General features: G+C 38.5%; 1 protein-coding gene across 1 annotated transcript in view; it reads left to right on the top strand.

The window, feature by feature from the left end:
- The window catches only part of YME1L1 (YME1 like 1 ATPase), a 44,203-nt gene extending 24,044 nt beyond the window's left edge, over positions 1 to 20,159 (top strand). The window contains exons 8-19 of the mRNA XM_015455442.4: positions 263 to 345; positions 5,719 to 5,809; positions 8,585 to 8,737; positions 9,314 to 9,446; positions 10,837 to 10,899; positions 11,748 to 11,860; positions 12,859 to 13,014; positions 14,597 to 14,748; positions 15,958 to 16,084; positions 16,165 to 16,238; positions 17,702 to 17,788; positions 19,772 to 20,159. Of these exons, the coding sequence (XP_015310928.3) occupies positions 263 to 345; positions 5,719 to 5,809; positions 8,585 to 8,737; positions 9,314 to 9,446; positions 10,837 to 10,899; positions 11,748 to 11,860; positions 12,859 to 13,014; positions 14,597 to 14,748; positions 15,958 to 16,084; positions 16,165 to 16,238; positions 17,702 to 17,788; positions 19,772 to 19,915 (1,376 nt within the window). The 3' untranslated portion in view covers positions 19,916 to 20,159. The remainder of the gene's footprint in view (positions 1 to 262; positions 346 to 5,718; positions 5,810 to 8,584; positions 8,738 to 9,313; positions 9,447 to 10,836; positions 10,900 to 11,747; positions 11,861 to 12,858; positions 13,015 to 14,596; positions 14,749 to 15,957; positions 16,085 to 16,164; positions 16,239 to 17,701; positions 17,789 to 19,771) is intronic.
- The last annotated feature ends 7,133 nt before the right edge of the window (positions 20,160 to 27,292 follow it).

Raw genomic sequence — 27,292 nt, 5'->3', positions numbered from 1 at the left:
AAGAAAGTAAAGTAATAAAAGAATGGCTACTCCATAGGCAGAGCAGCCAAAATATGTCTTTTTAATGTGAATCACTTACTCTTTGAAGATGGTTTAGAAATCCAGAAGACCTAGTTTCTGTTCCTCACTCTGATTTGATATGTGAATTTAGGTCTCTTAGACATTTAATTTTTCTAGGCTTTGCTTTCTTGCATCTAAAAAAATCAGGTGATTGGAATGTTATTAATCTATCAAATATAAACATTTCTTTTCTTCCCTTTAGTCCGCTTCCGGACGACAACAGGGCTTGATTCTGCAGTAGATCCTGTCCAGATGAAAAATGTCACCTTTGAACATGTTAAAGGTGTAAGTTAAGAAGATTGCCTTGCCTTCTTCATACACTCTCTAATTGATACTCTATATAAGGTGGATATTTGATTCTATAGCGTATGCTAGAACAGGTAAAATTGTATCCAAAAGTATTAGAAACAATATTTTGGGATAAATATTAATAGTCAAGGATCCAATCTTGCTTTATGACAGGGGATAGTATAATTTATGAAGGAGCAACCTGGTGTAGTGGAGTGAATGTGGACTTCAGAGTCAAGCTGACTAACATTTGGAATTCATTTTTATACTTATTAGCTATGAGACCTTGAAGAAATTACTTTAGATCCTGACAGATAATGTATGTGCTTGACACATAGTAGATAGTTAATAAATGGTCCTTCTTTACCTGTTCCTCTTATTGATCTTTGTAACTCCAGTATCTAAAACATATTAATGTATATTTCTTGAATGAATAGAATGGATAAATGCTAGTTTACAGTCAATTAATTTGTTAAATATTTAATAGTATCTATTTAGTGCTAGGTCCTGTTTTAGCTGCTGGGATAGAATAAATAATCTTTGCGTTCTTAGAGTTTAAACTCTAAAAGCAGTAATTGGACACTGATATGTCATATAAGAAAAAGTAGAGTATGTTAAAAGGTAATAAAAGTGTATGGAGGAAAAAGTAGAGCAGGGTAAAGAGGATTGGGAGTTTTGGGAGAAGGCTTAAGTTTTAAATGGAGTGTTCAAGGTGCGATTGATGGAGAAGGTGACATTTGAGAGAAAATCTGAAGGAGAAGATGGAATAAACTGCATTTATCTGAGAAAAGAACATTTCTGACCAAAGGAACAGTTTGAGCAAAGGCTCTGAATTATTAGGGTGTCTGACTTGTTCATTTTTGAAAGTAGAACCAATAGGATTTCTCATTGGAACATAAGGTGTAAGAGAAAAGAGAAGTCAAAAAGGACCACAAGATTTTTGGTCTCAACAATTATGGAAGGATAGAATTGACATTTACTGAGATTTTTGTTTTTGTTTTTGAGACGGAGTTTTGCTTTTGTTGCCCAAGCTGGAGTGCAATGGCGTGACCTCGGCTCAGTGCAACCTCCGCCTCCCAGTTCAAGCGATTCTCCTGCCTCAGCCTCCAGAGTAGCTGGGATTACAGGCACAAGCCACCACGCCCAGCTAATTTTTTGTATTTTTAGTAGAAACAGGGTTTCACCGTGTTAGCCAGGCTAGTCTCGAACTCCTGACCTCAGGTGATCCGCCTGCCTCAGCCTCCCAAAGTGGTGGGATTATAGGCGTGAGCCACTGCACCCGACCTTTAGTGAGGTTTTCAAAGGCTGTGAGTGGAGCAGATTTGGGGGACAAAGGTTAGAAATTTAGTCTTAGGTATGTTAAGTGTGAGAGATACAAATGAAAGTGTTGAGTAACTTGGATATACCACTTTGGAGGTATGGGAGAGGTCTGAGCTAGAATTAAAAATAGGAGATTATATGTATGTTAAGTCTACATATTTGGATGAGATCACCCAGGAAGTGAGTGTAACCAGAAGAGAGATCACTGAGTTATAGAGCACTTGAAGGTTCACAAGACAGAGAAGAGAAGCCAGGAACCCAGGTGAAAAGGAGCTGCCAGTGAGTTAGGTGAGAATGGTGTCCTGGAAGAAAATATTTCTGATGAGGGGAGTGATCAGCGACGTGAAATGCTATTGATGGGCCAAGTGACAGCTATCCATTTGATTTAGCAGTAAGTCATTGGTTTACCTGATAAAGAGCAATTTTAGTGGAGTAGCAGGGGTTAAATTCCGATTGCAGTGGGTTTACAAGAGATGGAAAGAAATGAGATGGAATAGAGGATTACAGACAATTCTTGGATTTTGTCTGACAGAATAGTGCAGATAATTTATCTTATAATATAAAATAAAGTTGGAATGTTGGTAAACTGTTGAGTGGGGGGTTGTGGAAATTGATAGTATCAAGGTCACCAGCAGAGAGAATATGGATGGGAGAGGAGGAATGAGTGGTTAATGGAGGAAGTAAATTGTGCAGGAATAGGAGAATGAATGGAAACGGGAAATAAAACTGTTGGGCTCACTTGAAATTTTGGATCATGAATTTATATTAAGACAAGTCAAAATGAGTCATTTTTCTACTGATTTTCTATTTGTTTTATCTCTTCCAAATGTGAATTCTGCAACTTTAGTACCACACTGTGCTCTTCTCTGTGTTTTGCCATTATATTTGCTCTATTATATTTGATTTCTGAGAACTGTAGTGGCTGGGTAATTATCTTTCAGGAATGTTTTAGAAGAAATTCTTCCTGCAGGAGGGATTTGAAGTACATGATCTGAGGACTCTTCCAACTCTGAAGAGATTGGTTATGTTATTTCTGCTTTTCCTCTTTACATATTCATGTCTCTGTTTATACATAACCATGTTTTTTCAACCTCGACTATTTGGGGAATAAGGCATTGGGAATCATTATGATAGTTTTACACCAAGCAGTTCTTTCCTTTCCTTTCCAGTTTAAATGGCTATGAACCCTGTTGGAAATGTATAAAGGGAACAATTGAGGAAGAGGTTGGTGCAGTGATTATTTGAAAACTTCAATCATCAGTGTGGAGGGCCCTTCTCATTGTGTTTGAGGTCTGCATGCCTTTTCTAAATTGAGCCTGTATTAAGGCTGAGGTCAGATAGAGCATTGTTATTTTCTGCCTGCAATGTACGTACATACTTACTGAATATACCACACTTCCACCTCTTTTGAGAGAATTTTTTTTGTTTTGTTTTGTTTGAGACAGGGTCTCGCTCTCTTGCCCAGGCTGGAGTGCAATGGCATGATCTTGGCTCACTGCAGCTTTGACCTTCTGGGCTCAAGTGATCCTCCTGCCTTAACCTCCCTTGTAGTTGAGACCACAGGCATGCACCACCACACTTGACTAATTTTTTAGTTTAATTTTTTTATTCTTTCTAGACAGGGTCTGGCTCTATCACCCAGACTGAAGTGCAGTGGTGTGATCTTAGCTCACAACAACCTCCTCCTCCTGGGCTCAAGCCATCCTCCTGTCTCAGCCTCCCAGGTAGCTAGGACTACAGGCGTATGACCCTACGCCTGGCTAATTTTTGTATTTTTTTTGTAGAGTCGGGATTTAGCTGTGTTGCCCAGGCTGGTCTTGATCTCCTGGGCTCAAGTGATCCACGCATCTTTGCCTCCCAAAGTGCTGGGATTACAGGCATGAGTCACCGAGCCCAGCTGATTTATCCTTCTCCTTCTTCCTTCTCTTCTGCTTCCTCTTGTTCTTCCTCCTCTTCTTCCTCTTCTTCTTTCTCCTCTTCTTTCTCCTCTTCTTCCTTTTCTTCCTCTTCCTCTTCTTCCTCCTCTTCTTCTTTCCTCTTCCTTTTCCTCCTCCTCCTCTTCCTCCTCTTCCCTCTTCTTCTTTCTTCCTCCTCTTCTTTCTTCTCCTTCTCCTCCTCCTCCTCCTTCTTCCTCCTTCTTCTCCTCCTCCTCCTTCTTCTCCTCCTTCTCCTTCCTTCTCCTCCTCCTCCTCCTCCCTTCTTCTCCTCCTCCTCCTCTTCCTTCTCCCCCTCCTCCTCCTCCTCTTTTTGGGTGCAGGGGGTAGAGACAGAGCTTCACTTTGTTCTCCAGTCTGGTCTCAAACTCCTGAGCTCAGGTAGTCCTCCCATCTCAGCCTCACAAAGTGCTTGGGTAGTAGACATGAGCCATCATGCCTGTCCTGGAATGTGGGGATTTCTGAGTACTAAACTAAAGCCATGCTGATGACTAAGCATAATGAAAGTAGACATCACAATTAAGGTAGATCCTTACCAAGTTTTCCATGCTAAAATGAATCAATTTTATAATTGCTGTAAGACCTAAATTTATATAGAGCAAAGTAATTCAGTAGCATTTACCAGAACAGATTTACCATTAGGTAGTTCCTGTGATCAAATTTTTACCAAATCTCAAAGAGCTTGTGTGGGAATGTCATTTCCTTACCTAGAATTTCTGGATATATGGGCATACTTATATATATAGTCTTAAAAATGTTAATACAGGCATTTAATAACTTGATTCATTACCTTGATCCCATTAACTATTTTCCTTGATAGATCTTAGGTTCCTGAAGTGGGAATTCTCTTGCCACAGAATTTGGGGAGAGAATATAGTTTATTTGAGTAGCAAATTACGTTTAATCTCTTCTCCTTTATTCCTACAAGTTAAAATTGGAATTATATCTGTTATTTTGACCAAATACAATTTAGTCATCTTTTAGTACATGGATATTATCTTTCAAGTTCTCTTTTAATAAACCAGCCAGGTCTTTTTTTAACCATAAATTTCATTGAAGTTTAACAAATTCACACAGAAGTGCACAAATCCATAAATTTTCACAAAGTGTCTGTGTTATAAGTACCCAGCTCAAGGAACAGAACGTTATCAGAAGCCTAGAACCTCCTTGATGCCTCCTTCTGGTTACTGGCCTAGGGACAATTTCCTATCTAATACCATATATGAATTTTCCCTATTTTTGAATTTTAGATAAATGTAATCCATATAGAATATCCTTTTTTGTATGAGGCTTGTTTTATTCAACATGTTTGTGAGATCCATCTATGTTATTTGGAGTTGAGGTTTATTTATCCTTACTGCATAGTATCCCATTATACGAATACCACAACACAGTGCAGTTATACTACTTTAGAGTGGACATTTGAATTATTTCTAGTTTTTGGTTCAAATACAGCTGGTGTGAATATTCTTGTACAAGTCTCTTGGTGAAAATCTGTACACACTTCTCCTGGACCTAGGAGTGGACAAAGCTTTGTTTTCTATTTTTTTAAATACTCTGTGAAAAGAAAATGCTATGTTTTTAACCATTAACTTCATTAAAACATTAGTAAATTTTTAATTATTTAATCAGAATAACTTTCAAAGATCATTCCAAGTCTAACAAAAAAACATAACTTTGCTCTTTAATAAGTATAATATTTCCTGGAAATATATCTGGGAAGTTTTTTTGAAATAGTAAGTGAATCTTGACATTAATTGGACATTTTCAGAACGCCGTTTGGCATAAAACTATGTTTCCTGTTTTAGTATGCTCCTCTCTAGGTACTTTCTTTTTAACCCTGTCCAATGTACTTGACTTTTGTTTTCTCACTGAGAAAATGAAAGTTCAGAATGATTTTTTAGGGATAGTAAGGAGACTTTGCATAATTGGAAATAATGGTCAGGGGAAAACCCTTTGTGTGTTTTATAAGGGGCCATTTTTGTATGCTGCTTTTACTGAAACAAAGAAGGCCAGGTTAATTCCATATCCAAATTAAATTTATGATTTTCAAAAGGGCTAATCTCACCAAATGTGTCCATAATCTAAAGTTATTTGGAAAATTGTGTCACTTTAGGTGGAGGAAGCTAAACAAGAATTACAGGAAGTTGTTGAATTCTTGAAAAACCCACAAAAATTTACTATTCTTGGAGGTAAACTTCCAAAAGGTAAGATAATCTTTTTTTTACCATGATTTGATGGAAAAAACAAAAACAAACAAAATCTATATTACTTATTTAATGTTAACTGATTAAAGTTTAAGTCTTAATTGCTGTTTTACAAAATAGATGTTCATTCTGAACATACAATTCCACAACCTTTTTTGGTAACTGCAAATTTTTATATACTTTCAAATTTTAAGTAAAGTTATAAGAATAGTACATAGAATGTTCCTCATATCCTTAACTTAGACTCACAAATTTTTAATATATAACTTCCTTTTTTTAGACCCAGGCTTGACTGCAGTGGTGCAATCATGGCTTACTGTATCTACAACCTCTTGTGTTCAGGCGGCACTCCCAGGTAGCTGAGACCACAGGCACACACTACCATGCCACCTAATTTTTGTATTTTTTGTAGAGATGAGGCCATGTTGCCCAGGCTGCTCTTGAACTCCTGGGCTCAAGCGATCCACTCACTTTGGCCTCCTAAAGTACTAGGACTGCAGGCATGAGCCAGCGCACTCAACCTAGCTCCATTTAAAAAATCATTCACTTTGTCTCTTTACGTATATATAAATACAAAAATTATTTGTAAATAAATAATTTTTTAATTATTTGAGAGTAAAATGTAAACATAATCACCCCTAAGAGTGTATTTTCTAAGAATAAGGATATTCTTCTACATAACTCCAGAATTATATTAAAATTAGGACATTAGTTAGGTGTGGTGGCTCACACCTTTAATCCTAGCATTTTAGGAGGTGGAGGCGGGTGGATTACTTGAGGTCAGGAGTTCGAGACCAGTCTGGTCTTGAAGCAGGGGCCATTGGAGTTCCAGCCAGCCTGGCCAACATGGTGAAACCCTGTCTCTACTAAAAATACAAAAAAAAAAATTAGCCGGGCTTGGTAGCAGGCGCCTGTAATCCCACCTGCTCGGCAGGCTGAGGCAGGAGAATCGCTTGAACCTAGGAGGTGGAGGTTGCAGTGAGCCAAGATTGTGCCCACTGCACTCCAGTCTGGGAGACAAAGCAAGACTCTGTCTCCAAAAAAAAAAAAAAAAAAAAAAAAAGGACATTTAACGTACATACAAAACCATTCTCAAATTTAGAGTCTATATTCAAATTTCAGCATTTGTTCCAATAGTATCCTTTGTAGGATACCCTCTTCCCCAGTTCAGGACCCAATCCAGGATCACAGATAACATTTAGGCTTTTATTTTATTTTGTTTGTTTGTTTGTTTGTTTTTTAATGAAACAATTCCTTAGCCTTTTTGTGAGGGAGTGGGGAGAAGAGGATCTTTCATGATTTTTACAGTTGTAAAGAGTACTTGCCTAATTATTTATAGAATGTTCTCAGTTTAGCTTTGTCTGATGTTTTCTCGTGGTTAACATGACTTTTGATGACTTAATAGTATCCTTCTAATTTATGGTTGTATCACAGTTTAACCATTTACATTGAATTTTTTTATGGCTTCCGGTTTTTTATTAAGAATAGTACTGTGGTTCATCTTAATTCAAGGCTTTGCCTGCATGCTTAATTATTTCCTTAGAATAAATTTCTAGAAATGGAATTGCTGAGTTAAAGGATGACACTCCTTTTTAATGCTTGTTTTTATACTGTCACCTATCTCTACTGAGAATACAGCAGTGTATGAAATTATTTGAAGTAACCTTTGCTAATTTAGGGTACATTTATTAAATCAGTGCTAATCACATCACAGAGTGAATGTTTAAAACCATAGAAGTATTAATAGTTAGCCTCTTCCTCTTTCTAATCACAAGGAGTATTTTAAATTTATAGAAAATTTGAGTAGTATAAATTTATAGAAAAATCTTCAGATACCAAGATGTAATCCACAGAAATTAATATGATTTACACCAGTTAAGTATAACTAAAACATGACAATACTAGGATAGTCTTAAAGCTATTTTTGAGCTTGAGCTTTCTTTAAAATTTTTATGTTAAAATGCAGCAAACATGTATGTAAAGAAGTTTTGTTGCTTTTTAAATGTAATATGTATATTTATAAAAACATATAAATCAGGCAATTCTGTTTTTTCTAACATGTGAAAATCTTTGATATTATGAAAATTTTCAAACATATGGAAAACCTTGAAAGAACAGTACAATTAACATCCATATCCTATCCACTTAGACTCAACAATTAACATTCTGTCATATTTGCTTTCTGTGTATGTGTGTATTTTTCCTCCTGAACATTTGAAAGAAAACTGTAAACATCACCTACTTGACATCTAAAGACTGTTGTACATCATCTAAGAATAAGGACAGTGTCCTAAATAAACATAATAACCTTATCCCACCAAAGAAAATTAACACTATTTCCTTAATATTATGTACTCTCCAATCTTGTTTAAACGTTTTCACCAAATGTCTCTAGAATATTTTGTTCTTTATGAAAAAGCATCAAATCAAGATTAATTAATTACATTTGGTTGTTTAGTCTTTTAATCTATTTCTACATGAATTTTAATCTTTTTTAGTGATAAATGGGTTTATATTTTTTTACCTCAAGATTCTTCCTGTCATGTCTGTTGTTGATATGTAATATTTATATGATACAGGAACATTAATTTTGGACAAGATTCTGAAGTGAACCATTAGCAGAGACAAGTACGGTTTGCTGTGTTTCAAAATACTGGTTTTTGGTGTGACCTCAGCCTGAAAATTATATAAATGAATAATTATTTGTTTTATAGGTTCATATCGAGGAATTTTTAAAAAATACTTTGAATTATTCTTGTTTTCATTTTCTTTTAGGAATTCTTTTAGTTGGACCCCCAGGGACTGGAAAGACACTGCTTGCCCGAGCTGTGGCAGGAGAAGCTGACGTTCCTTTTTATTATGCTTCTGGATCCGAATTTGATGAGATGTTTGTGGGTGTGGGAGCCAGCCGTATCAGAAATCTTTTTAGTACGTTTTGATGTATCTTTCATACAGTGCTAAATTTTGTTAAGGGAAGTGTGTATCTTACCCTTCTTTGCTAATTACTTTTTTTCTTCCTTTTTTTAATTTCTATTTTTTCGGGCCTCCAGCTTTGCATGCTAATTAGTTTTGATAGCTAAAATAGCCATTGTGGGATCTTGGTTTGGGTAACTTTTACTATATGAATTAGCTAGTAGAAGTGCAAGGATGAGGTTGAAGGCTACCAAAAAAAAATTTTTTTTTTTTTTTTTCATTTTATTCATCAGTTTTATAGTATGGAATTAAGAAGTAATTAGCTTCAAACCTGATTGTATATGGTATTTGTATAGCTAGGAAGAATGAATGCCCAACTGTTTTTATTTTATATCATTTTCTTTGGTATAGTTTTTTCCCCCTGAAGCTACTATTCTTAAATCAGTAAAAAATGACCTCCTTTTGTGTATTTTCTTCCAATGAATATTTTTTGTTGGCTTTTGACAGTTTTATAGGATTTTAATATTTATCTCGTTTTGTTCAAAAGTGTTGACTTCTTTCAGCTTATTTGAATGTTTTTTGTTTTCTTAGGGGAAGCAAAAGCGAATGCTCCTTGTGTTATATTTATTGATGAATTAGATTCTGTTGGTGGGAAGAGAATTGAATCTCCAATGCATCCATATTCAAGGCAGACTATAAATCAACTTCTTGCTGAAATGGATGGGTAATTGAATCTTCTTTTGTCTTAGAATATGGTGATGCCTCCCAGCATTTGATATATGTAGAATTGATCTTATGCAAATTATTTCCGTAAGGCATTTCATATCTAGAGATACGAAAAATGTGATGTGTATAGGAAACAGAGTAGTCCCTCATGCAAGAACACAAGACAAGCTTTTTCTGTCAGTATTGTATTGTTTTCATTACTAATTGGATATTTGAATATCAACTCATCTTATTTAATTGATGGTATTTATATTCTTTTTCATTTATTGTTATACTTATGACAGAAAAACAGTGATTCATGCTGAGACTAGTAGTCTATTTGAAGAAATACACTCATTTCTACACAGTTTATGACTAGCTTTGAATGTGGCAGCTTTAAAGCTTACATCAATGTTCATAATATAAAAAGCAAGAGGTGATGTTGCTTTGAAAGAAGTATCTTAAAGATAATATATAAGACATTTTGAAACCACATAGGAAGCCCAGGAGTGAATAACTTGAATTGGTATACTTGAATTTCTTCAAAAATTAACCAGGTACCTAAGCTTTTTATATCAGGTTATCTTTTCCTACATAGACCAGACAATTGTGAAGGTATGTAGTCACAGATGACTGGTGGTTTATTATCAGTCTCTTTTCTTAGCTGTTATTTAATTAATGAAGCCGGGCATGGTGGCTCACGCCTTTAATCCCAGGACTTTTGGAAGCCAGGGTGGGAGAATTGCTTGAGGCCAGGAGTTCAAAACCAGCCTGGTCAATATAGCAAGACCCTATCTCTACTAAAAATAAAAATAAAAATAGTCGCCGGGCACGGTGACTCAAGCCTATAATCCTAGCACTTGGGAGGCTGAGGCAGGTGGATCACTTGAGGTCAGGAGTTCAAGACCAAACTGGCCAACATGGTGAAACCCCATCTCTACTAAAAATATAAGAATTAGCTGGGCATGGTGGCAGCCGCCTGTAATCCTGGCTACTCAGGAGGCTGAGACATGAGAATTGCTTGAACCTGGGAGATGGAGGTTGCAGTGAGCACCGTTGCACTCCATCCTGGGTGACAGTGAGACTCTGTCTCAAAAAAAAAAAAAAAAAAAAAAATAGTGGCTTGTACCTAGAAATTGGGTAGAAAAAATACAAAAATAAATAAATTAGGTATGTTGGCATGCACCTGTCATTCCAGCTACTTGAGAGGTTGAGGCAGAAGTTTCACTTCAACCCAGGAGTTTGAGGCAGCAGTGAGCTATGATCATACTGGTGTGTTCCAGCCTAGGCCACAAAGCGAGTGCTAATCTAAAAAAAGGAAAACAAACCAGTTTTGTGTAGAGCATTTCTACATGTGTGCTGTGCTTCAATGTTAGTGAAAATATACTGTTTTTTTTTTTCCTATATAGTTTTAAACCCAATGAAGGAGTTATTATAATAGGAGCCACAAACTTCCCAGAGGCATTAGATAAGTAAGTATTAAAAGAAGATTTTTGTGAAGTACTATTACCTGCTATAAAATTATGCTAAAAGAAGTCAATTGCAAAAGATCACATTGTATGATTGCATTTATATGCAATACCCAGAATAAGCAAATTCACAGAGACAAATTGGGTTAGCAGTTACCAGAGGTTAGGGAGAATAGGAGATGGCTGTCATTGGATATGGGATTTCTTTGCCGGGGATGGGAATATTCTAAAATTAGATTGTGGTGATGGTTGTACAATTCTGAATATATTAAAAATCACTGAGGTATCCACTTTAAATTCTGTTATGTGAATTACATCTCAATAAAACTTAAAATTTATTTGTTAGATGTCACAAAAGTTTTATGTAGAAAGGATTTTAAAAATAAATTCACTGTAGTATAACTAGGTTTAAAGTTACTATGAAAAAAAATTGTATTGTAGAAGTTATTCATATTTTCATTTGCTCGGTAGTTTGTCACTGCCTAAGACTCTAGTCTAACATACATTCTGTGCTTAGCAGTTGAGATGGATGTGTGGTTCTTATCCACAATAATAGTTTATTGTAGAATTATTTGTTCCTGGACTGAGTTACTTGCATGCTTTTGTTTCTGAGGGGTAGGCTACCTAGGTACACACATGTATCTGAATGAACCTTTGTTCTACCCTCTGGTTATTGACACTGTTACTTGAGCCATGTTTTAAAAGGAACTATCTGAATATTTATGTACAAAATTCCATCTGCACTCTGGCTGCCATTGGCTTCCCAGTCATGTCATTAGGGTGTCAGTCCTGCTGACTTTGAGCTTAAATTGTTTATTAATTTATATTTTCCTTTTGCATTCTTCCTGTAGTGCCTTAATACGTCCTGGTCGTTTTGACATGCAAGTTACAGTTCCAAGGCCAGATGTAAAAGGTCGAACAGAAATTTTGAAATGGTATCTCAATAAAATAAAGTTTGATCAATGTAAGTCTAATTCTATCAAAATAAACATTTGTCATTTATGTAAAGTGGTAATATACCACTCACCCTGTTTGTGGTCTTTTCATGATAAATGTATTAATATTAAAAGACCAGTCCATTTTTGTCTTTTTTTTTTTTCTGTTACTATGTTCACTTAAAAGTCCATTCCTTAGTGTATATCCAGGAGATTATATTGTTTTGAACCCTGATTCTAAAGAAAGGTTTTTTTAGAGTATTCAGACAGATATTTGAGGACATATATATATATACACACACACACACACACACACTTTTTAAGATGAATGTAAAATGCAAAATAATAGAAAAAGCTGCAGAAACAGTAACTCATGATATAGTCAGTATGGGGCCAAAAGAGAAGAAAGCAAATTATAAAACAAAACACATGGAAATTTATTACCCACTTGAGTAATAAATGAAATTATTAAAGCTGCAGTAGTTTCAGAGATAGCTGTATCAATTCATTAAACTATATGTGTTTCCTATAATAAGGGCAACTGTTATGTCCAAAGTTTCCAGATGAAATTCAAGAAAAAAGTGTCTAAACTATAGCTCAGAATAGCTAGCTATTTTCTTTTTTCCCTCAGAATGTAGTTTTTGTTTGTTTGTTTGTTTGTTTGTTTTGAGACAGAGTTTCGCCCTTTTTGCCCAGGCTGGAGTGCAGTGTCACAATCTCGGCTCACTGCAACCTCTACCTTCCGGGTTCAAGTGATTCTCCTGCCTCAGCCTCCTGAGTAGTTGGGATTACAGGTGCATGCCACCATGCCCAGCTAATTTTTGTATTTTTAGTAGAGATGGGGTTTCACCATGTTGGCCAGGCTGGTCTCGAACTCCTGACCTCCAGTGATCTACCTGCCTCAGCCTCCCAAAGTGCTGGGATTAAAGGCGTGAGCCATCACACCCGGCCCGAATGTGAGTTGTGTGTGAAGAGTTTTCTTTTACCTGTTTTCGACTTTTAATGTTGTGTTCTCCTTTTACATTAGCCGTTGATCCAGAAATTATAGCTCGAGGTACTGTTGGCTTTTCTGGAGCAGAGTTGGAGAATCTTGTGAACCAGGCTGCATTAAAAGCAGCTGTTGATGGAAAAGAAATGGTTACCATGAAGGAGCTGGAGTTTTCCAAAGACAAAATTCTAATGGGTAGGTTTCCTTTGTTTTTTTTTTTTCTGTCTTTACTTTCCATTGTGTTAGATAATTCATTTGGGGCAAATACCCTATTCAAACAGCTAAAGCCATGGCTATGTTGAATCTAATCTTACTCTAAAACTTCAGTGTCTGGGTTTTCAAGATTTGTAATAAATGATTTTACAAAATTACCAATTTAACAGTCAAATGCCATTAAACAGTAACATTTTCTTGACAGTACTCTTGTCAGTGATACAGAACTGATTTTATAGTGTACCACATTTATTTTGTCTCTTTCTTAGAAAACCTTTTTTTCTGACTGGAAAGTTTCAAAAAGTGATGGGAACATGAAAATATATACTTGACAACACCACAATTTGGCCTTTTATAAAACAAATATATTCTAGTGGCTTATATAATTGTATAGTTCAACTGTTGGTGGGGAGATGAGGCACATATACATTTCCTCTTGTCGGACATTGCTGCTAAAAAGGATAGTTAACTTTATTCTGTGCTTGATTTCGATTTTAAATCTTGGATTGACTTAAAAGCACATTAGTTATGATATTCTTGTTAAATTGGAAGTTTATTTTATAGAAATAGAAATAAGTTTTCCCTTTTGATGTAAGAATTAAGATGATAGTTTTGACAGTTTTGGTTTGCAGATAAATTGTTAAAGTTTGTATGTGTTATGGAATGAATTCTGCCCATTTTAAAAAACTTTTACTCTGTAGACTGGGCGTGGCGGCTCACACCTGTAATCCCAGCACTTTGGGAGGCCGAGGCAGGAGGACCACGTGAGCCCAGAATCGTTGGAGTTCAAGATCAGCTGGGCAACATAGCAAGACTCCATCTCTACCAAAAATTTTAAAAATTAGCTGGGTGGGGTAGCACGCGTCTGTGGTCCCATCTACTCGGGAGTCTGAGGTGGGAGAATTGCTAAAAAGTCCAAGAAGTTAAAGCTACAGTGAGCTGTGATTATGCCACTGCACTCCAGCCTGGGTTACAGACCCTGTTTAAAAGTTTAAAAAATTGCTATTGCTAAAAAATTATTAAAGCTAGGCACAGTGGCACATGCCTGTAATCCCAGCACTTTGGGAAGCTGAGGTGGGTGGCTTACTTGAGGCTAAGAGTTGGAGTGAGCTATGACAAAAATGACTTTAAGGAGAATGAGTTTTTTGTTTTTTAATATTAATCCAGTATCAGATACATTCATCCCTCAGTATCCACGGAGGGGGTGGGGATTGGTTCCAGGTCCCATGTGGATACCAAAATTCAAGGATGCTCATGTGTCTTTTATAAAATGGTGTACTATTTGTGTATAACATACATAATTCTCCTGTATACTTGAAATCATCTCTAGATTACTAATACAATGGAAATGCTCTGTAAATAGTTGTTATACTGTATTTTTCATTTGTATTTTTTTTATTGTTCCTCTTCCCCATACTTTTAATCCTTATTTGGTTGAATCTATGGATGCAGAATCTGCTGATAGGAAGGGTGGAGCGTATTTGATTTGCAGACAAGAATGTGTTTTGTTGATTTAAATATACCTTTCTAGTGGAGTATTTACGCAATTAAATTTTTATCTTAGGGCCTGAAAGAAGAAGTGTGGAAATTGATAACAAAAACAAAACCATCACAGCATATCATGAATCTGGTCATGCCATTATTGCATATTACACAAAAGATGCAATGCCTATCAACAAAGCTACAATCATGCCCCGGGGACCAACACTTGGACATGTAAGTTTTTTGTAGCATCTCGCCCTGTCGCCCAGGCTGGAGTGCAATGGCACAGTCTCAGCTCACTGCAACTTCTGCCTTCCGGGTTCAAATGATTCTCTCACCTCAGCCTCCCAAGTAGCTGGGATTACAGGCGCCCACCACCATGCCCAGCTAATTTTTGTGTTTTTAGTAGAGATGGGGTTTCACCATGTTGGCCAGGCTGGTCTTGAACTCCTGACCTCAGGTGATCCAGCCGCCTCAGCCTCCCAAAGTGCTGGGATTACAGGCATGAACCACCATGGCCTGCCTAATTCTTAAATATCTAATTACTGTGCTGTCCCAAAAGGGAAAACATTATGTTTTGCAGCAACTGATTCAGTAGTTTTTCTAAGATTTTTCTCCTTTAGTACAAGTTTATCAGATTTTCAAAATTGTAGACATTTTAAAAATTTCTGTGCACCTGGGGAGAAAACAGTCCTATTGCAGCATTATCCACCTATTGTTGTTGCTTTATAAAGGATTTTTTATTCTCTTAATTGCTGGTTTTTCATCAGTCCCCTGATGACCAGCTTTCAGCATGGTATAAGAGAGCTAAATGATAATTCTGGTTTGTATTTTTTTATTTTGCCCAGTCTTATGGTGCTGAAATTCTGGTTTTTAAAGTAACGATCTCAGAACTGTATCTGAATTTCTTTTTTTTAAATCTTCATTTTATTTTATATTGATGGGGTCTCACTATGTTGCCCAGGCTAGTCTCAAACTCCTGGACTCAAGTGATCCTCCCACCTCAGCCTCCCAAAGTGCTGAGACTACAGGTATGAGCCACTGCGCCCACCCTGTATCTGAATTCCTTCCTTACATTTTATATTATTTTATTTATTTATTTATTATTTTATTTTATTTTTGAGATGGAGTTTCATTCTTGTTGCCCAGGCTGGAGTGCAATGGCGTGATCTCAGCTCACCGCAACCTCCATCTCCCAGCTTCAAGCAACTCTCCTGCCTCAGCCTCCCGAGTAGTTGGGATTACAGGCATGCGCCACCATGCCCAGCTAATTTTGTATTTTCAGTAGAGACAGGGTTTCTCCATGTTGGTCAGGCTGGTCTCGAACTCCCAACCTCAGGTGATCCACCCGCCTCAGCCTCCCAAAGTGCTGGGATTCAGGCGTAAGCCTCCACGCCTGGCCTCTTTTTTTACTTTTTATCTGATTGATTTTTAATCGTCTAGGTGTCCCTGTTACCTGAGAATGACAGATGGAATGAAACTAGAGCCCAGCTGCTTGCACAAATGGATGTTAGTATGGGAGGAAGAGTGGCAGAGGAGCTTATATTTGGAACTGACCATATTACAACAGGTTAGCGTTAAAGAATGGCTTTAGTTCAAATTGTATGTGGTCTTAAAGATATTTTTTAAAATTGTATGTTTTTATTTTAGGTGCTTCCAGTGATTTTGATAATGCCACTAAAATAGCAAAGCGGATGGTTACCAAATTTGGAATGAGTGAAAAGGTAATAGATTATTTTAATCCTTTTCATGTATCAAATTACATGTCAAGTGTTGATTTGAGAGATGGTTCTGATATATAAATTGGTAATATTCACTTTTGCTCTGTCTCACTCCAAATGGATTTGAGGCTGCTTATTCTGAACATTGTTACTCTCTGAATAAAGAAAATGGAGCCTTCTCTTAGCTGCTCAGAATGAGCTGCCCAGATAGTAACTATTACTTCATGAGTTAACTAAGTGGTAAAGCAAGGTGAATTCCTTAGCTTTTCCATGTGGCATAAAAGAGCCTACTTTCTGAGTTTGGTTACTTTACTGTTTCCGTATATTTCATATTTTCATCTTACTGTTCCTTGAAGCACTACTATACTCTGAATTATGGATTTCTATATTTGAAGTAGCTGCTAAGGTTTTTCAAGAAAGTACTGAGAACCAGACTTAAAATTATTTTAGGCTGGGCAGTGTGGCTCACACCTATAATCCCAGCACTTTTGGGAGGCTGAAGAGACTGGATTGCTTGAGCCTAGGAGTGAGTTCTGGACCAGCCTGGGCAACATAGCACAACCCCATCTCTTAAAAAAAATACAAAAATTAGCCACGTGTGGTGGTGTGTGCCTGTAGTCCCAGCTGCTTGGGAGTCTGAGGTGGGAGGATTCCCTGAACCCAGGAGGTCTAGGCTACAGTGAGTCCTGGTTGTGCCACCGCACTCTACCCTGGGTGACAGACCAAGACCCTGTCTCCAAAAAAATAAAAGATTTAAAATGTTCTCTCTTGCTCATATTTTTACTATTTTGATATTAGTGGTTTTTTATTTGTTTGTTTTTGAGATGGAGTCTTGCTCTGTTTCCCAGGCTGGAGTGCAGTGGCGTGATGTTGGCTCACTGAAGCCACTGCCTCCCAGGTACAAGCCATACTCCTGCCTCTGCCTCCCAAGTAGTTGGGATTACAGTCACCTGCCACCATGCCTGGCTAAACGTTACTCTTTATACTTTCAGAAGAATGTGGAAATTTCTTTACCCTCAAATGCAGTTTTTATTTTTTATTTTTTGGAGATGGAATCTCACTCTGTCACTTAGGCTGGAGTGCAGTGGCGTAATCTCAGCTTACTGCAACCACCGACCCCTGGTTTCAACCAATTCTCCTGCCTCAGCCTCCTGAGTAGCTGTGATTACAGACACGTGCCACCATGCCCAGCTATTTTTTGTGTTTTTAGAAGAAATGGGGTTTCGCCATGTTTCCAGGCTGGTCTCAAACTGCTCACCTCAGGTGATCCACCTGCCTCGGCCTCCCAAAGTCCTAGGATTACAGGTGTGAGCCACCGCGCCCTGCCTCAAATGCAATTTTATATTGTACTTCTTTCTTGTTCCTCCGTATATTTGTTTCCTTATATATAGGCTAGTACTTTCTCTTTTAAATTTATTGGTATTTGGGGGTTTTCTGTTAAATTGCTTTCTTCCTTTTGGTTTTAGCTTGGAGTTATGACCTACAGTGATACAGGGAAACTAAGTCCAGAAACCCAATCTGCCATTGAACAAGAAATAAGAATCCTTCTAAGGGTAATGATAATATTTTTTCCTGCATATTTATTTTCTTAGGAACAATGTGCTTAAATAGTTAGGTTCTTAAAAAAATAACAACTGAAGGCCCTCTGTTCACTAGAAACATCATTTTATAAAACAAAGATAATAGTCACTGTGGTGTCTGGGGAAAAAATTAGAAAATAAAGATAATAGGTGCACCATTTCAGCAATGATTTAAATGTTATTAAGGCACCTCTCTCTGTTCATGAACTGGGACTTATTTTCTCCTGGACATGGGCTAAGAACAGTTATATATTGCATGGTTGTAAAAATTCAATTCTCAGGGTAAGGGACAAAATAACTACATATTAGGTACAGTGTATACTATGTAGGTATGGATACACTAATATCCCAGACTTCACTTATACACAGTTCATCCATGGAACCAAAAACCACTTGTACCCCATAAGCTGTTGAAATAAAATATGTCTACATATAAAATTATATATATATATATATATAAAATTCAATTGTACTTTAGCTGCAAAACTGTAAGAGGTAATAGAATGGGAAGAGTATTGTTTATTGAATCTTTGACATGTATTCAACAAATACATTTTTTTTTTTTTGATATGGAGTCTCGCTCTGTTGCCCAGGCTGGAGTGCAGTGGCATGATCTCGGCTCACTGCAACCTAAGAAATAAGTTTAGTAGATTTTTTGTTGTTGGTTTTTTTGCAAGTTTTATCTTTTTTTTTTTTCTTTTTTAAGGGGATGGGTCTTGCTATATTGCCCAGGCTGGACTTGATCTCCTGGGCTCAAGTGAGCTTCCTGCCTCAACCTCCCAAGTAGCTGGGGCTACAGGCACACACCACTGTGCCTAGCTCCATGATTTCAGTTTTTTTTTTTTTTTTTTTTGAGACAGCATCTTGCCCTGTCACTCAGGCTGGAGTGCAGTGCTGTGATCTCGGCTCATTGCAATCTCTGTCTCCCAAGCTCAAGTGATCCTCCCACCTCAGCCTCCTGAGTAGCTGGGACTGGGACTATAAGCACACACTGCCATGCCTAGCTAATTTTGTTATTTTTTGTAGAGAGCATTTCACTATGTTACCCAGGCTGGTCTCGAACTCCTGGGCTCAAACGATTCACCTGCCTTGGCCTCCCAAAGTGCTGGGATTACAGGTGTGAGCCACCGCACCCAACCAGGCAGGTTTTAAGAGTAAGACTGACCAGCCTGGGCAACATGGCAAAACCCCATCTCTACAAAAAATAGAAAAATTAGCTGAGCGTGGTGGTGGTTCATACCTGTAGTCACAGCTACTTGGGATGAGGTGGGAGGATCACTTGAGCCCAGGGAGGTTGAGGCTGTAGTGAGCTGTGATTGCCTCACTTCACTCCAGCCTGAGCAACAGAGACTGAAAAAAAAAAAAAAAAAAAAGAGTGACTTGAGCTGAGTGCCAGAGTCTTTAGTGAATAAGGAGTATGTTTGTTAGATGGCACAATGAAGACAGTTGGATAGCTCCATAGTCAAATGGCCTGGACTTCAACAAAATAGGAAGAGTGCATTATATAAGAGGGTAGGTTAGTAATGGTCTGAAAGAGGTGACTAGAACAAAGAGCTCAGCTCTCTACTTTGAAGTATCTAGGGTAAACGTGAACACATAGCTTGAGAGGGCTTAAGGAATGTAGTCTCCACAGGAGGGACCATGGCTTTGATTATTTCAAGGAGGTGGAGGGAATGCTTTAGAGTACTTAAGGATACAGAAAGTTTGTATGATGGAAAGGTTTAGAGAGTGTTATAGAAGAGGTGGTCTCTGCCTTCTCAGGTGTTTATTCTCTTTTCCTTACTATTTATGTTATAATGCACAAATTATCTCTACAGTAGAATCAAGATTCTACATGATTTTATAAATATAAACAGATTTCATATTTTTTAGGGTACATAAAGTTTTTCTTTTCCTATTGACTGGTTTTTGCATCCCTACATTTACTGCTACTTACGTATCTCCTTTTCTATTTAGGACTCATATGAACGAGCAAAACATATCTTGAAAACTCATGCAAAGGAGCATAAGAATCTTGCAGAAGCTTTATTGACCTATGAGACTTTGGATGCCAAAGAGATTCAAATTGTTCTTGAGGGGAAAAAGTTGGAAGTGAGATGATAACTCTCTTGATATGGATGCTTGCTGGTTTTATTGCAAGAATATAAGTAGCATTGCAGTAGTCTACTTTTGCAACACTTTCCCCTCATTCTTGACGTGGTGTAATTGAAGGGTGTGAAATGCTTTGTCAATCATTTGTCACATTTATCCAGTTTTGGTTATTCTCATTATGACACCTAATGCAAATTAGCATCCCATGGCAAATATATTTTGAAAAAATAAAGAACTATCAGGATTTAAAACAGCTCGTTTGAGGAATGTCAATGAGTTATTAAGTTGAAAGTAACTAATGATTTTATGTTTGGTTACTCTACTAGATGTGATAAAAATTGTGCCTTTAGCCTTCTATATACATCAGTGGAAACTTAAGATGCAGTAATTATGTTCCAGATTGACCATGAATAAAATGTTTTTTAATCTAAATGTAGAGAAGTTGGGATCAAAAGCAGTCTTGGAAACACAGAGCCGGGCATGTAGCCTTTTGGCATGGTGCAGTGGCTCACACCTGTGTAATCCCAGCACTTTGGGAGGCTGAGGTGGGTGAATCACTTCAGGCCAGGAGTTCGAGACCAGCCTGGCCAACGTGGTGAAACACTGTCTCTACCAGAATACAAAAAAAAAAAAGGCTGGGCGCAGTTGCTCATGCCTGTAATCCCAGCACTTTCGGAGGCCAAGGCGGGCAAATCACCTGAGGTCGAGAGTTTGAGACCAGCCTGGCCAACATGGTGAAACCCCATCTCTACTAAAAAAAATGCAAAAATTAGCTGGGCACGGTGGCAGGTGCTTATAATCCCGGCTACTTTGGGGGCTGAGGCAGGAGAATTGCTTGAGCCTGGGAGGTGGAGGTTGCAGTGAGCCGAGATTGTGCCACTGCACTCCAGCCTGGGCAACAGAGGAAGACTCTGTCTCAAAAAAAAAAAAAAAAAAATTTAAATAACTTTAAATATTAAAAAAGTAGCCAGGTGTGGTGGTGCATGCCTGGAATCCCAGCTACTTGAGAGGCTGAGGCATGAGAATTGCTTGAACCCGGGAGGTGGAGGTTGCAGTGAGCCAAGATCACAAGAGCCACTGCACTCCAGCCTGGGTGACAGAGTGAGACTCCCTCTCAAAAAATAAATAGATAAATGATTATAACCTTTTAGAAATGCAGTGTACATTTTCATGTTCCTTTTGTAAGCATTACTGTCACTCTCCCTAATGAAATGTACTTCAGAGAAGCAGTATTTTGTTAAATAAATACATAACAAACCTCATTCTGAATAATGTCCCTCATTTTGACTATAATTATGCTTGGTTTCAAAAGCAAAATTAAATCTGTCCCCTCTGAAGCGAACTTTGTGTTATACCCTGTGCCCTGCGTCAGAAATGCCAAGTCGTGTTTACTTTTCATCCAAATTTTGTGAATATGAACATGTTGTTACAGGATTTACAGATGAATATTTAACTCAATAGAAAAATTATTTTAGAGCACATTGTATTGGTATTACAACCAGATTATATTCTTGACGATGACTTTATTAAAATTACCTACAATTTCCTAATAACTTAAGCTGCATATGGTCTTCATTGAAAAAAGATGGATATTGTTTCAGGAAGCTTGTTACATTATATTCTTGACCTTTTGGTTGATGATCTATGTAATTTCAAACTGACAGAAATGTTGTCAGCATAATACATGGATCTCTCATATACGCTGCATCCAGATTTACCAGTTGTTTTCATTTTGCCCGTTTTTTATTGCCCCAAACCTGTTCTGTCTCCCTCTCTGTATGTACATACATACACGTATAAAATATTGTTAAAGTCTTATCTGTCTTAAATTTTTTTACATATTTGTTGAGGTATAATTTACATATGATAAAATTCATTGTAAATGTACAGTTGAAAGATGTGTGTGTAATCACCACCACAATCAGGTTTTAGAACATTTCCATCACCCAAAAACATTGTCATACAAGTGTGTGGGTTAATTTTTTAAGAAACTTATGAATCATTTTCAAAGTGACTATAGTTTTATGTTCTAACTAGCAATGTAGGAGGGTTATAGTTTCTCCACATCTTTTTCACTGCTTATAGTCTGCCTTTATTATTATGGCCATTCTAGTGGACCACTCACATCCAAATTAATCTCATCCAAGTTAGATCATTTCTCTAGTGACATAAGATGCTGAGCATCTTCTGTGCTTATTGGCCATTTGTATATCTTCTTTGGAGAACTGTCTATTCAGATCTTTTACTTCCTCCTTTTAATTGGGTTGCCTTGTTTTTATGAGTTATAAAAGATGTTCTGAATGCAAGTCCTTTATCAGATGGATCTTGCTTTTTTATCCCGTTTCACAATCTCTGCCATTTTGGTGGAGTGTTCAATTCATTTATACTTAATATTATTGATACATTTGAATTTATACCTGTCTTTTGGTATTTTTTTCCTCATAATTAAAGAGATCCCTCTGTTCTTCCTTTTCTACGTTCTTTTGCTTTAAATAATTGGAACTACTGGCTGGGAGCAGTGACTCACCTGTAATCCCAGCAGTTTAGGAGGCTGAGGTGGGCAGACCACTTGAGGCCAGGAGTTTGAGACAAGCCTGGCCAACATGATGAAACACCGTCTCTACCAAAAATACAAAAATTAGTTGTGCGTGGTGGTGCATGCCTGTAATTCCAGCTATTTGAGTAGCTGAGGCAGGAGAATCACTTGAACTTGGGAGGCAGAGGTTGCAGTGAGCTGGGATCATGCCAGTATACTCCAGCCTGGGTGACAGAGCAAGACACTGTCTCCAATAATAGTAATAATAATAATAATGGTTGGAACTACTGCTTTATACGATCTTAATGTCCTCAATCTTTATCTGGGAATGTCTGGTCTTGCCTTGATTCTCTTCTTTTTTTAAGGATAGTTTGCTGGATATAGAATTTGTGCCTGACAATTTTTTCTTTGACTCTCTTTTAATGTCATCCCAGTGCACCCTGATTTCCATTACTTTTGGTGTTAAGTCAGCTGTTAATTATTGTTGGTCTCCTTTGTGTAATTGTTTTCCTCACTGCTTTTGGGCTTTTTTCTCTGGGCCTTGTCTTTTAAACAGTTTGACTAAGATGTTTTTAGGTGTGGATCTCATAGTGTTTATCCTACTTGGGTTTGTTGTTGGTGGTTTTTGTTTGTTTTAGCTTCTTGGATATATAATGTTTTTTATAAAATTTGAGAGATTTTTGGACATTATTTCTTCGTTACATTTTTCTGCCCTTTGCTCTTTCTTCTGTGGTTCGCCTTATGCAATTGTTGGTACATTTCCTGTTACCCTGGTCTCAGGCTCTGTTAATTTTTTTCAGTCTTTTTCTCCCTCTATTTGTCAGGTTGCGTAATGTTGATTTTTCTTCAAGCTCACCGATGCATCTGCCATCTCAAATCTACTTGCATTTTTTTGTTTCGTAAGTTGAATTTTTCAGCTCCCAGGTTTCCATTTGGTTCTTTCATAACTTTGTACCTCTTTATCGAGATTCTTTGTTCATTGAGTATGTTTTCTTTAACATGATAAACAGATTTCCATTTATTTTTGAACATGTTTATGAAGTCTTTGCTAAATCCAATACCTAAGGATATTCGGGCAGTTTCTCTTGAATACTTTCTTCCTTAGTGACTTATTTTGTAACCACAGTCCCGATAAAGCAATTTATTATTAAGAGTGAACCTAGGCCGGGCGCGGTGGCTCAAGCCTGTAATCCCAGCACTTTGGGAGGCCGAGACGGGCAGATCATGAGGTCAGGAGATCGAGACCATCCTGGCTAACACGGTGAAACCCTGTCTCTACTAAAAAATACAAAAAACTAGCCGGGCGAAGTGGCGGGCGCCTGTAGTCCCAGCTACTTGGGAGGCTGAGGCAGGAGAATGGCGTGTACCCGGGAGGCGGAGCTTGCAGTGAGCTGAGATCCGGCCACTGCACTCCAGCCTGGGCGACAGAGCATGACTCCGTCTCAAAAAAAAAAAAAAAAAAAGAGTGAACCTAAAGAAGACTTAAACGTTTCATAGCTATTCACTCAAAACTATCAGAATGCCAGAATTTCACCTATTATCTATATCATTATTACTTTTAGTAATTGATACATATTTTATTGCTAGATACTCTCTAGTATTTGTTCATATTCATTTTAAAGGCAATTCTGCATTGTTTCAAGCCAGCTAGTTATAAGCATATTTCTTAATATAAGTGTGTAATATTTTAATAAAACGTGGTAGAATATAGATCTTTGGATTGGAAACATAACAGTACTGGATGTGAAGATTTGCAGAGCTGTTTTTTTTTTTTTTTTTTTTGAGATGAAGTCTTGCTCTGTCGCCCAGGCTGGAGTGCATTGGCATGATCTCGACTCACTGTAACCTTCTTCCAGGTTCAAGCAATTCTCATGCCTCAGCCTCCCAAACAGCTGGGATTCCAGGCACCCGCCACCATGCCTGGCTAATTTTTTTGTATTTTTAGTAGAGATGGGGTTTCACCATGTTTGCCAGGTTGGTCTTGAACTCCTGACCTCAGGTGATCTGTCTGCCTCAGCCTCCCAAAGTGCTGGGATTACAGCCATGAGCCACTGCACCTGGCCAGAGTTGGTATCTTTGAAGTGAGGATTTTACTTATATGCAAATTCTTTTCTGTCAGAGGTGAATCCCTGTTTTAGTCAGGAATATGATATTTATTCCTCTTTCACAACAGGAACTTCATATATATGAGTGCCGTGTGGTGTTCTGAACTATTTCAGTCTTGAATTAGCATGGTAATACATAATGTAGCTAATCTGCTATGAATTTGAGAATGCATTTTATGACAAATTTACAAAGCTGTCAGGGAGGATGGAAAGGTGCTTATTTCTCATATAAAACTGTCTTCAGAGAGCTCGATGTGAATCTTCTGCACACCTGCTTCAGGTATGTAACTCATCCCCAGGAAATCAAGCCTGACAAATTCTGATGAGCTGCTTGGCTACTGTGTTGAGACCGGTCTGCTCTCTTAGCATTTGTTTTGGCAAAGAATGTTTGAATGTTTACAGAGGACAGATGTTGGTCAAGTATGAGAGCTGTTGGTGGGAGGGAGAATCCATTTGGGATCCCATATGAAAAGGCCTGTTAAGAGTGCGAGCAGGCCTTAGAAGAGGGTAATCTAAAGTGAATCTGTGGATTCCTTAGGAGCTAAGAGGAAAGGCCAGAGTGGAGTGCATTCATTCAGGTCAAGGCAATTGCAGGTGAAAACAGCTGTGGGAACAGAAGTGTCCCTGTGAGAGTCAGCGTTCAAAGAAAGGCCACATCAAATACTCAAAAGCATCTCACAACAGTATCAGCCAGATAAGAACCACCCTCTGCAGTTTTTGTTTTGTTTTGAGATGGAGTCTCACTCTTTCGTCCAGGCTGAAGTGCTGTGATGCGATCTCAGCTCACTGCAACCTCTGCCTCCCAAGTAACTGAGATTACAGGTGCACACCACCATGCCTGGCTAATTTTTTTGTATTTTTAGTAGAGATGGGGTTTCACCATGTTGACCAGGCTGGTCTCAAACTCCTGACCTCAAGTGGTCTACCCACCTTGGCCTCCCGAAGTGCTGGGATTACAGCAGAAGCCTGTAGAGGAGTCCTGTGCCGGACAGAAATGGCTTGGCTTTGTATCCTCTTTGTGCTCAGTCATTGGCTGGAAGCAGCCTGACAGAAGCAAGGTCCTGGTGAAAGCACCAGCTGGAGGCTACAGTTCAACTGTGCACTCCACAATAGGGTCTCCCGAAGACAGATCTGAACAGTGCAACTCCACGGCCTTTGTATCAATCTGGGTCCAATGACAGCGTAGAAACCACACAACAATTTAGTTTAATATAAAGAATTACTAAGCTGTGAGATGAGAATAATTATAAAGATGGAAAGAGAAGTCTAAAGGGTACCTTAGGGCTGAAGGAGAGTACTCAAGAAGGGGTTAATTTGGGAGGGGGGTTCAAACATTGGTGAACGAGATGGGATTGCAGCCTGCTAGGTGGCAGAGAAGTTTGACTCTATTTGCATGTCTGAGTTTCCCTTGCATCTGACTACCCACCTCATTTAATCTGCATCCCAGCAGGTTGTTTCTGCTTGCCTAGAGACCGAGGGGTGGCCCTGGCCTAGGTTCTGGTGTGCTGCTGGGTTGCGTCTTCGTGTTCCTTCTACACCAATGCCAGTAGTGGGTGCTCTGCCCAGGCTGTGCCTTCCCAGAGCATGCAGTGCGTTGACTACCCTGAGCTCTGGCCCCAGCCAGTAACCCTTTTAACATGGACACCATTGGTCTTTGTGAGCAGGCTTGTAACAACTTCCTACCCCCAAGCCTTGTACTGCTGTGTGGGGAAGTGGGCTTCCTGCCTCCTCACAACCATCTATGCACCTATCAGATTGGGCCCCTGATACTCCAGAAGGGTGTTTTATGTTTGCTCAATGACTGTGGACAACTCCCGCCTTGGCAACCACACCTTCTCCAAGGACATCTGAATCCCCAGCCTTGTGAAGCCATTTAAGTTGTTCATACTTTCGGTATAATCTCACTCTAAGGGATTCTTTAGATTTTTCTTTTCACTTTTATACTACTGTTACAGTTAATAGTTCTTTTTTGGGGGAAGGGTTTTTTTTGGTTTTTTTTTTTAGATGGAGTCTCACTCTGTCGCCAGACTGGAGTACAATGGCGCAATCTTGGCTCACTGCAACCGCTTACTCCCTGGTTCAAGCAATTCTCCTGCCTCAGCCTCCCAAGTAGCTGGGATTATAGGCACGCACCACCACACCCAGCTAATTTTTGTATTTGTAGTAGAGATGGGATTTCACCGTGTTGGCCAGGCTGGTCTCGAACTCCTGACCTCGTGATCCACCCACCTCGGCCTCCCAAAGTGCTGGGATTACAGGCGTGAGCCACAGCACCCAGCCTGAGATGGGTCTTGCTATATTCCCCAGGCTGGTCTCAAACTCCTATGCTCAAATGATCCTCCTGCCTTAACCTCCCAAGAAGCTGGAACTACAGGTATGTGCCACCGAGCCTGGCTAATTTTTTTTTTTTTTTTTTTTTGAGATGGAGTCTTGCTATTTTCCCAGGCTGGAGTGCAGAGGTGCCATCTCAGCTCCCTGCAGCCTCTGCCTCCTGGGTTCAAATGATCCTCCTACCTCAGCCTCCTGAGTAGCTGGAATTACAGGCATGCACCACCATGCCTGGCTAATTTTTTTTTGTATTTTTAGTAGAGACAGGGTTTCATCACGTTGGCCAGGCTGCTGTTGAACTCCTAACTTCAAGTGATCTGCCCACCTCAGCCTCCCGAAGTGCTGGGATTACAGGCATGAGCCACCATGTCTGGACATGGCTGTTTTGTTTTTGTTTTTGTTTTTTTTGAGACAGAG

The sequence above is a fragment of the Macaca fascicularis genome, chromosome 9, assembly GCF_037993035.2.
Source record: "Macaca fascicularis isolate 582-1 chromosome 9, T2T-MFA8v1.1".
NCBI classification, from domain to species: Eukaryota; Metazoa; Chordata; class Mammalia; order Primates; family Cercopithecidae; genus Macaca; species Macaca fascicularis.
This window is presented reverse-complemented; position numbering and strand designations above follow the sequence as displayed.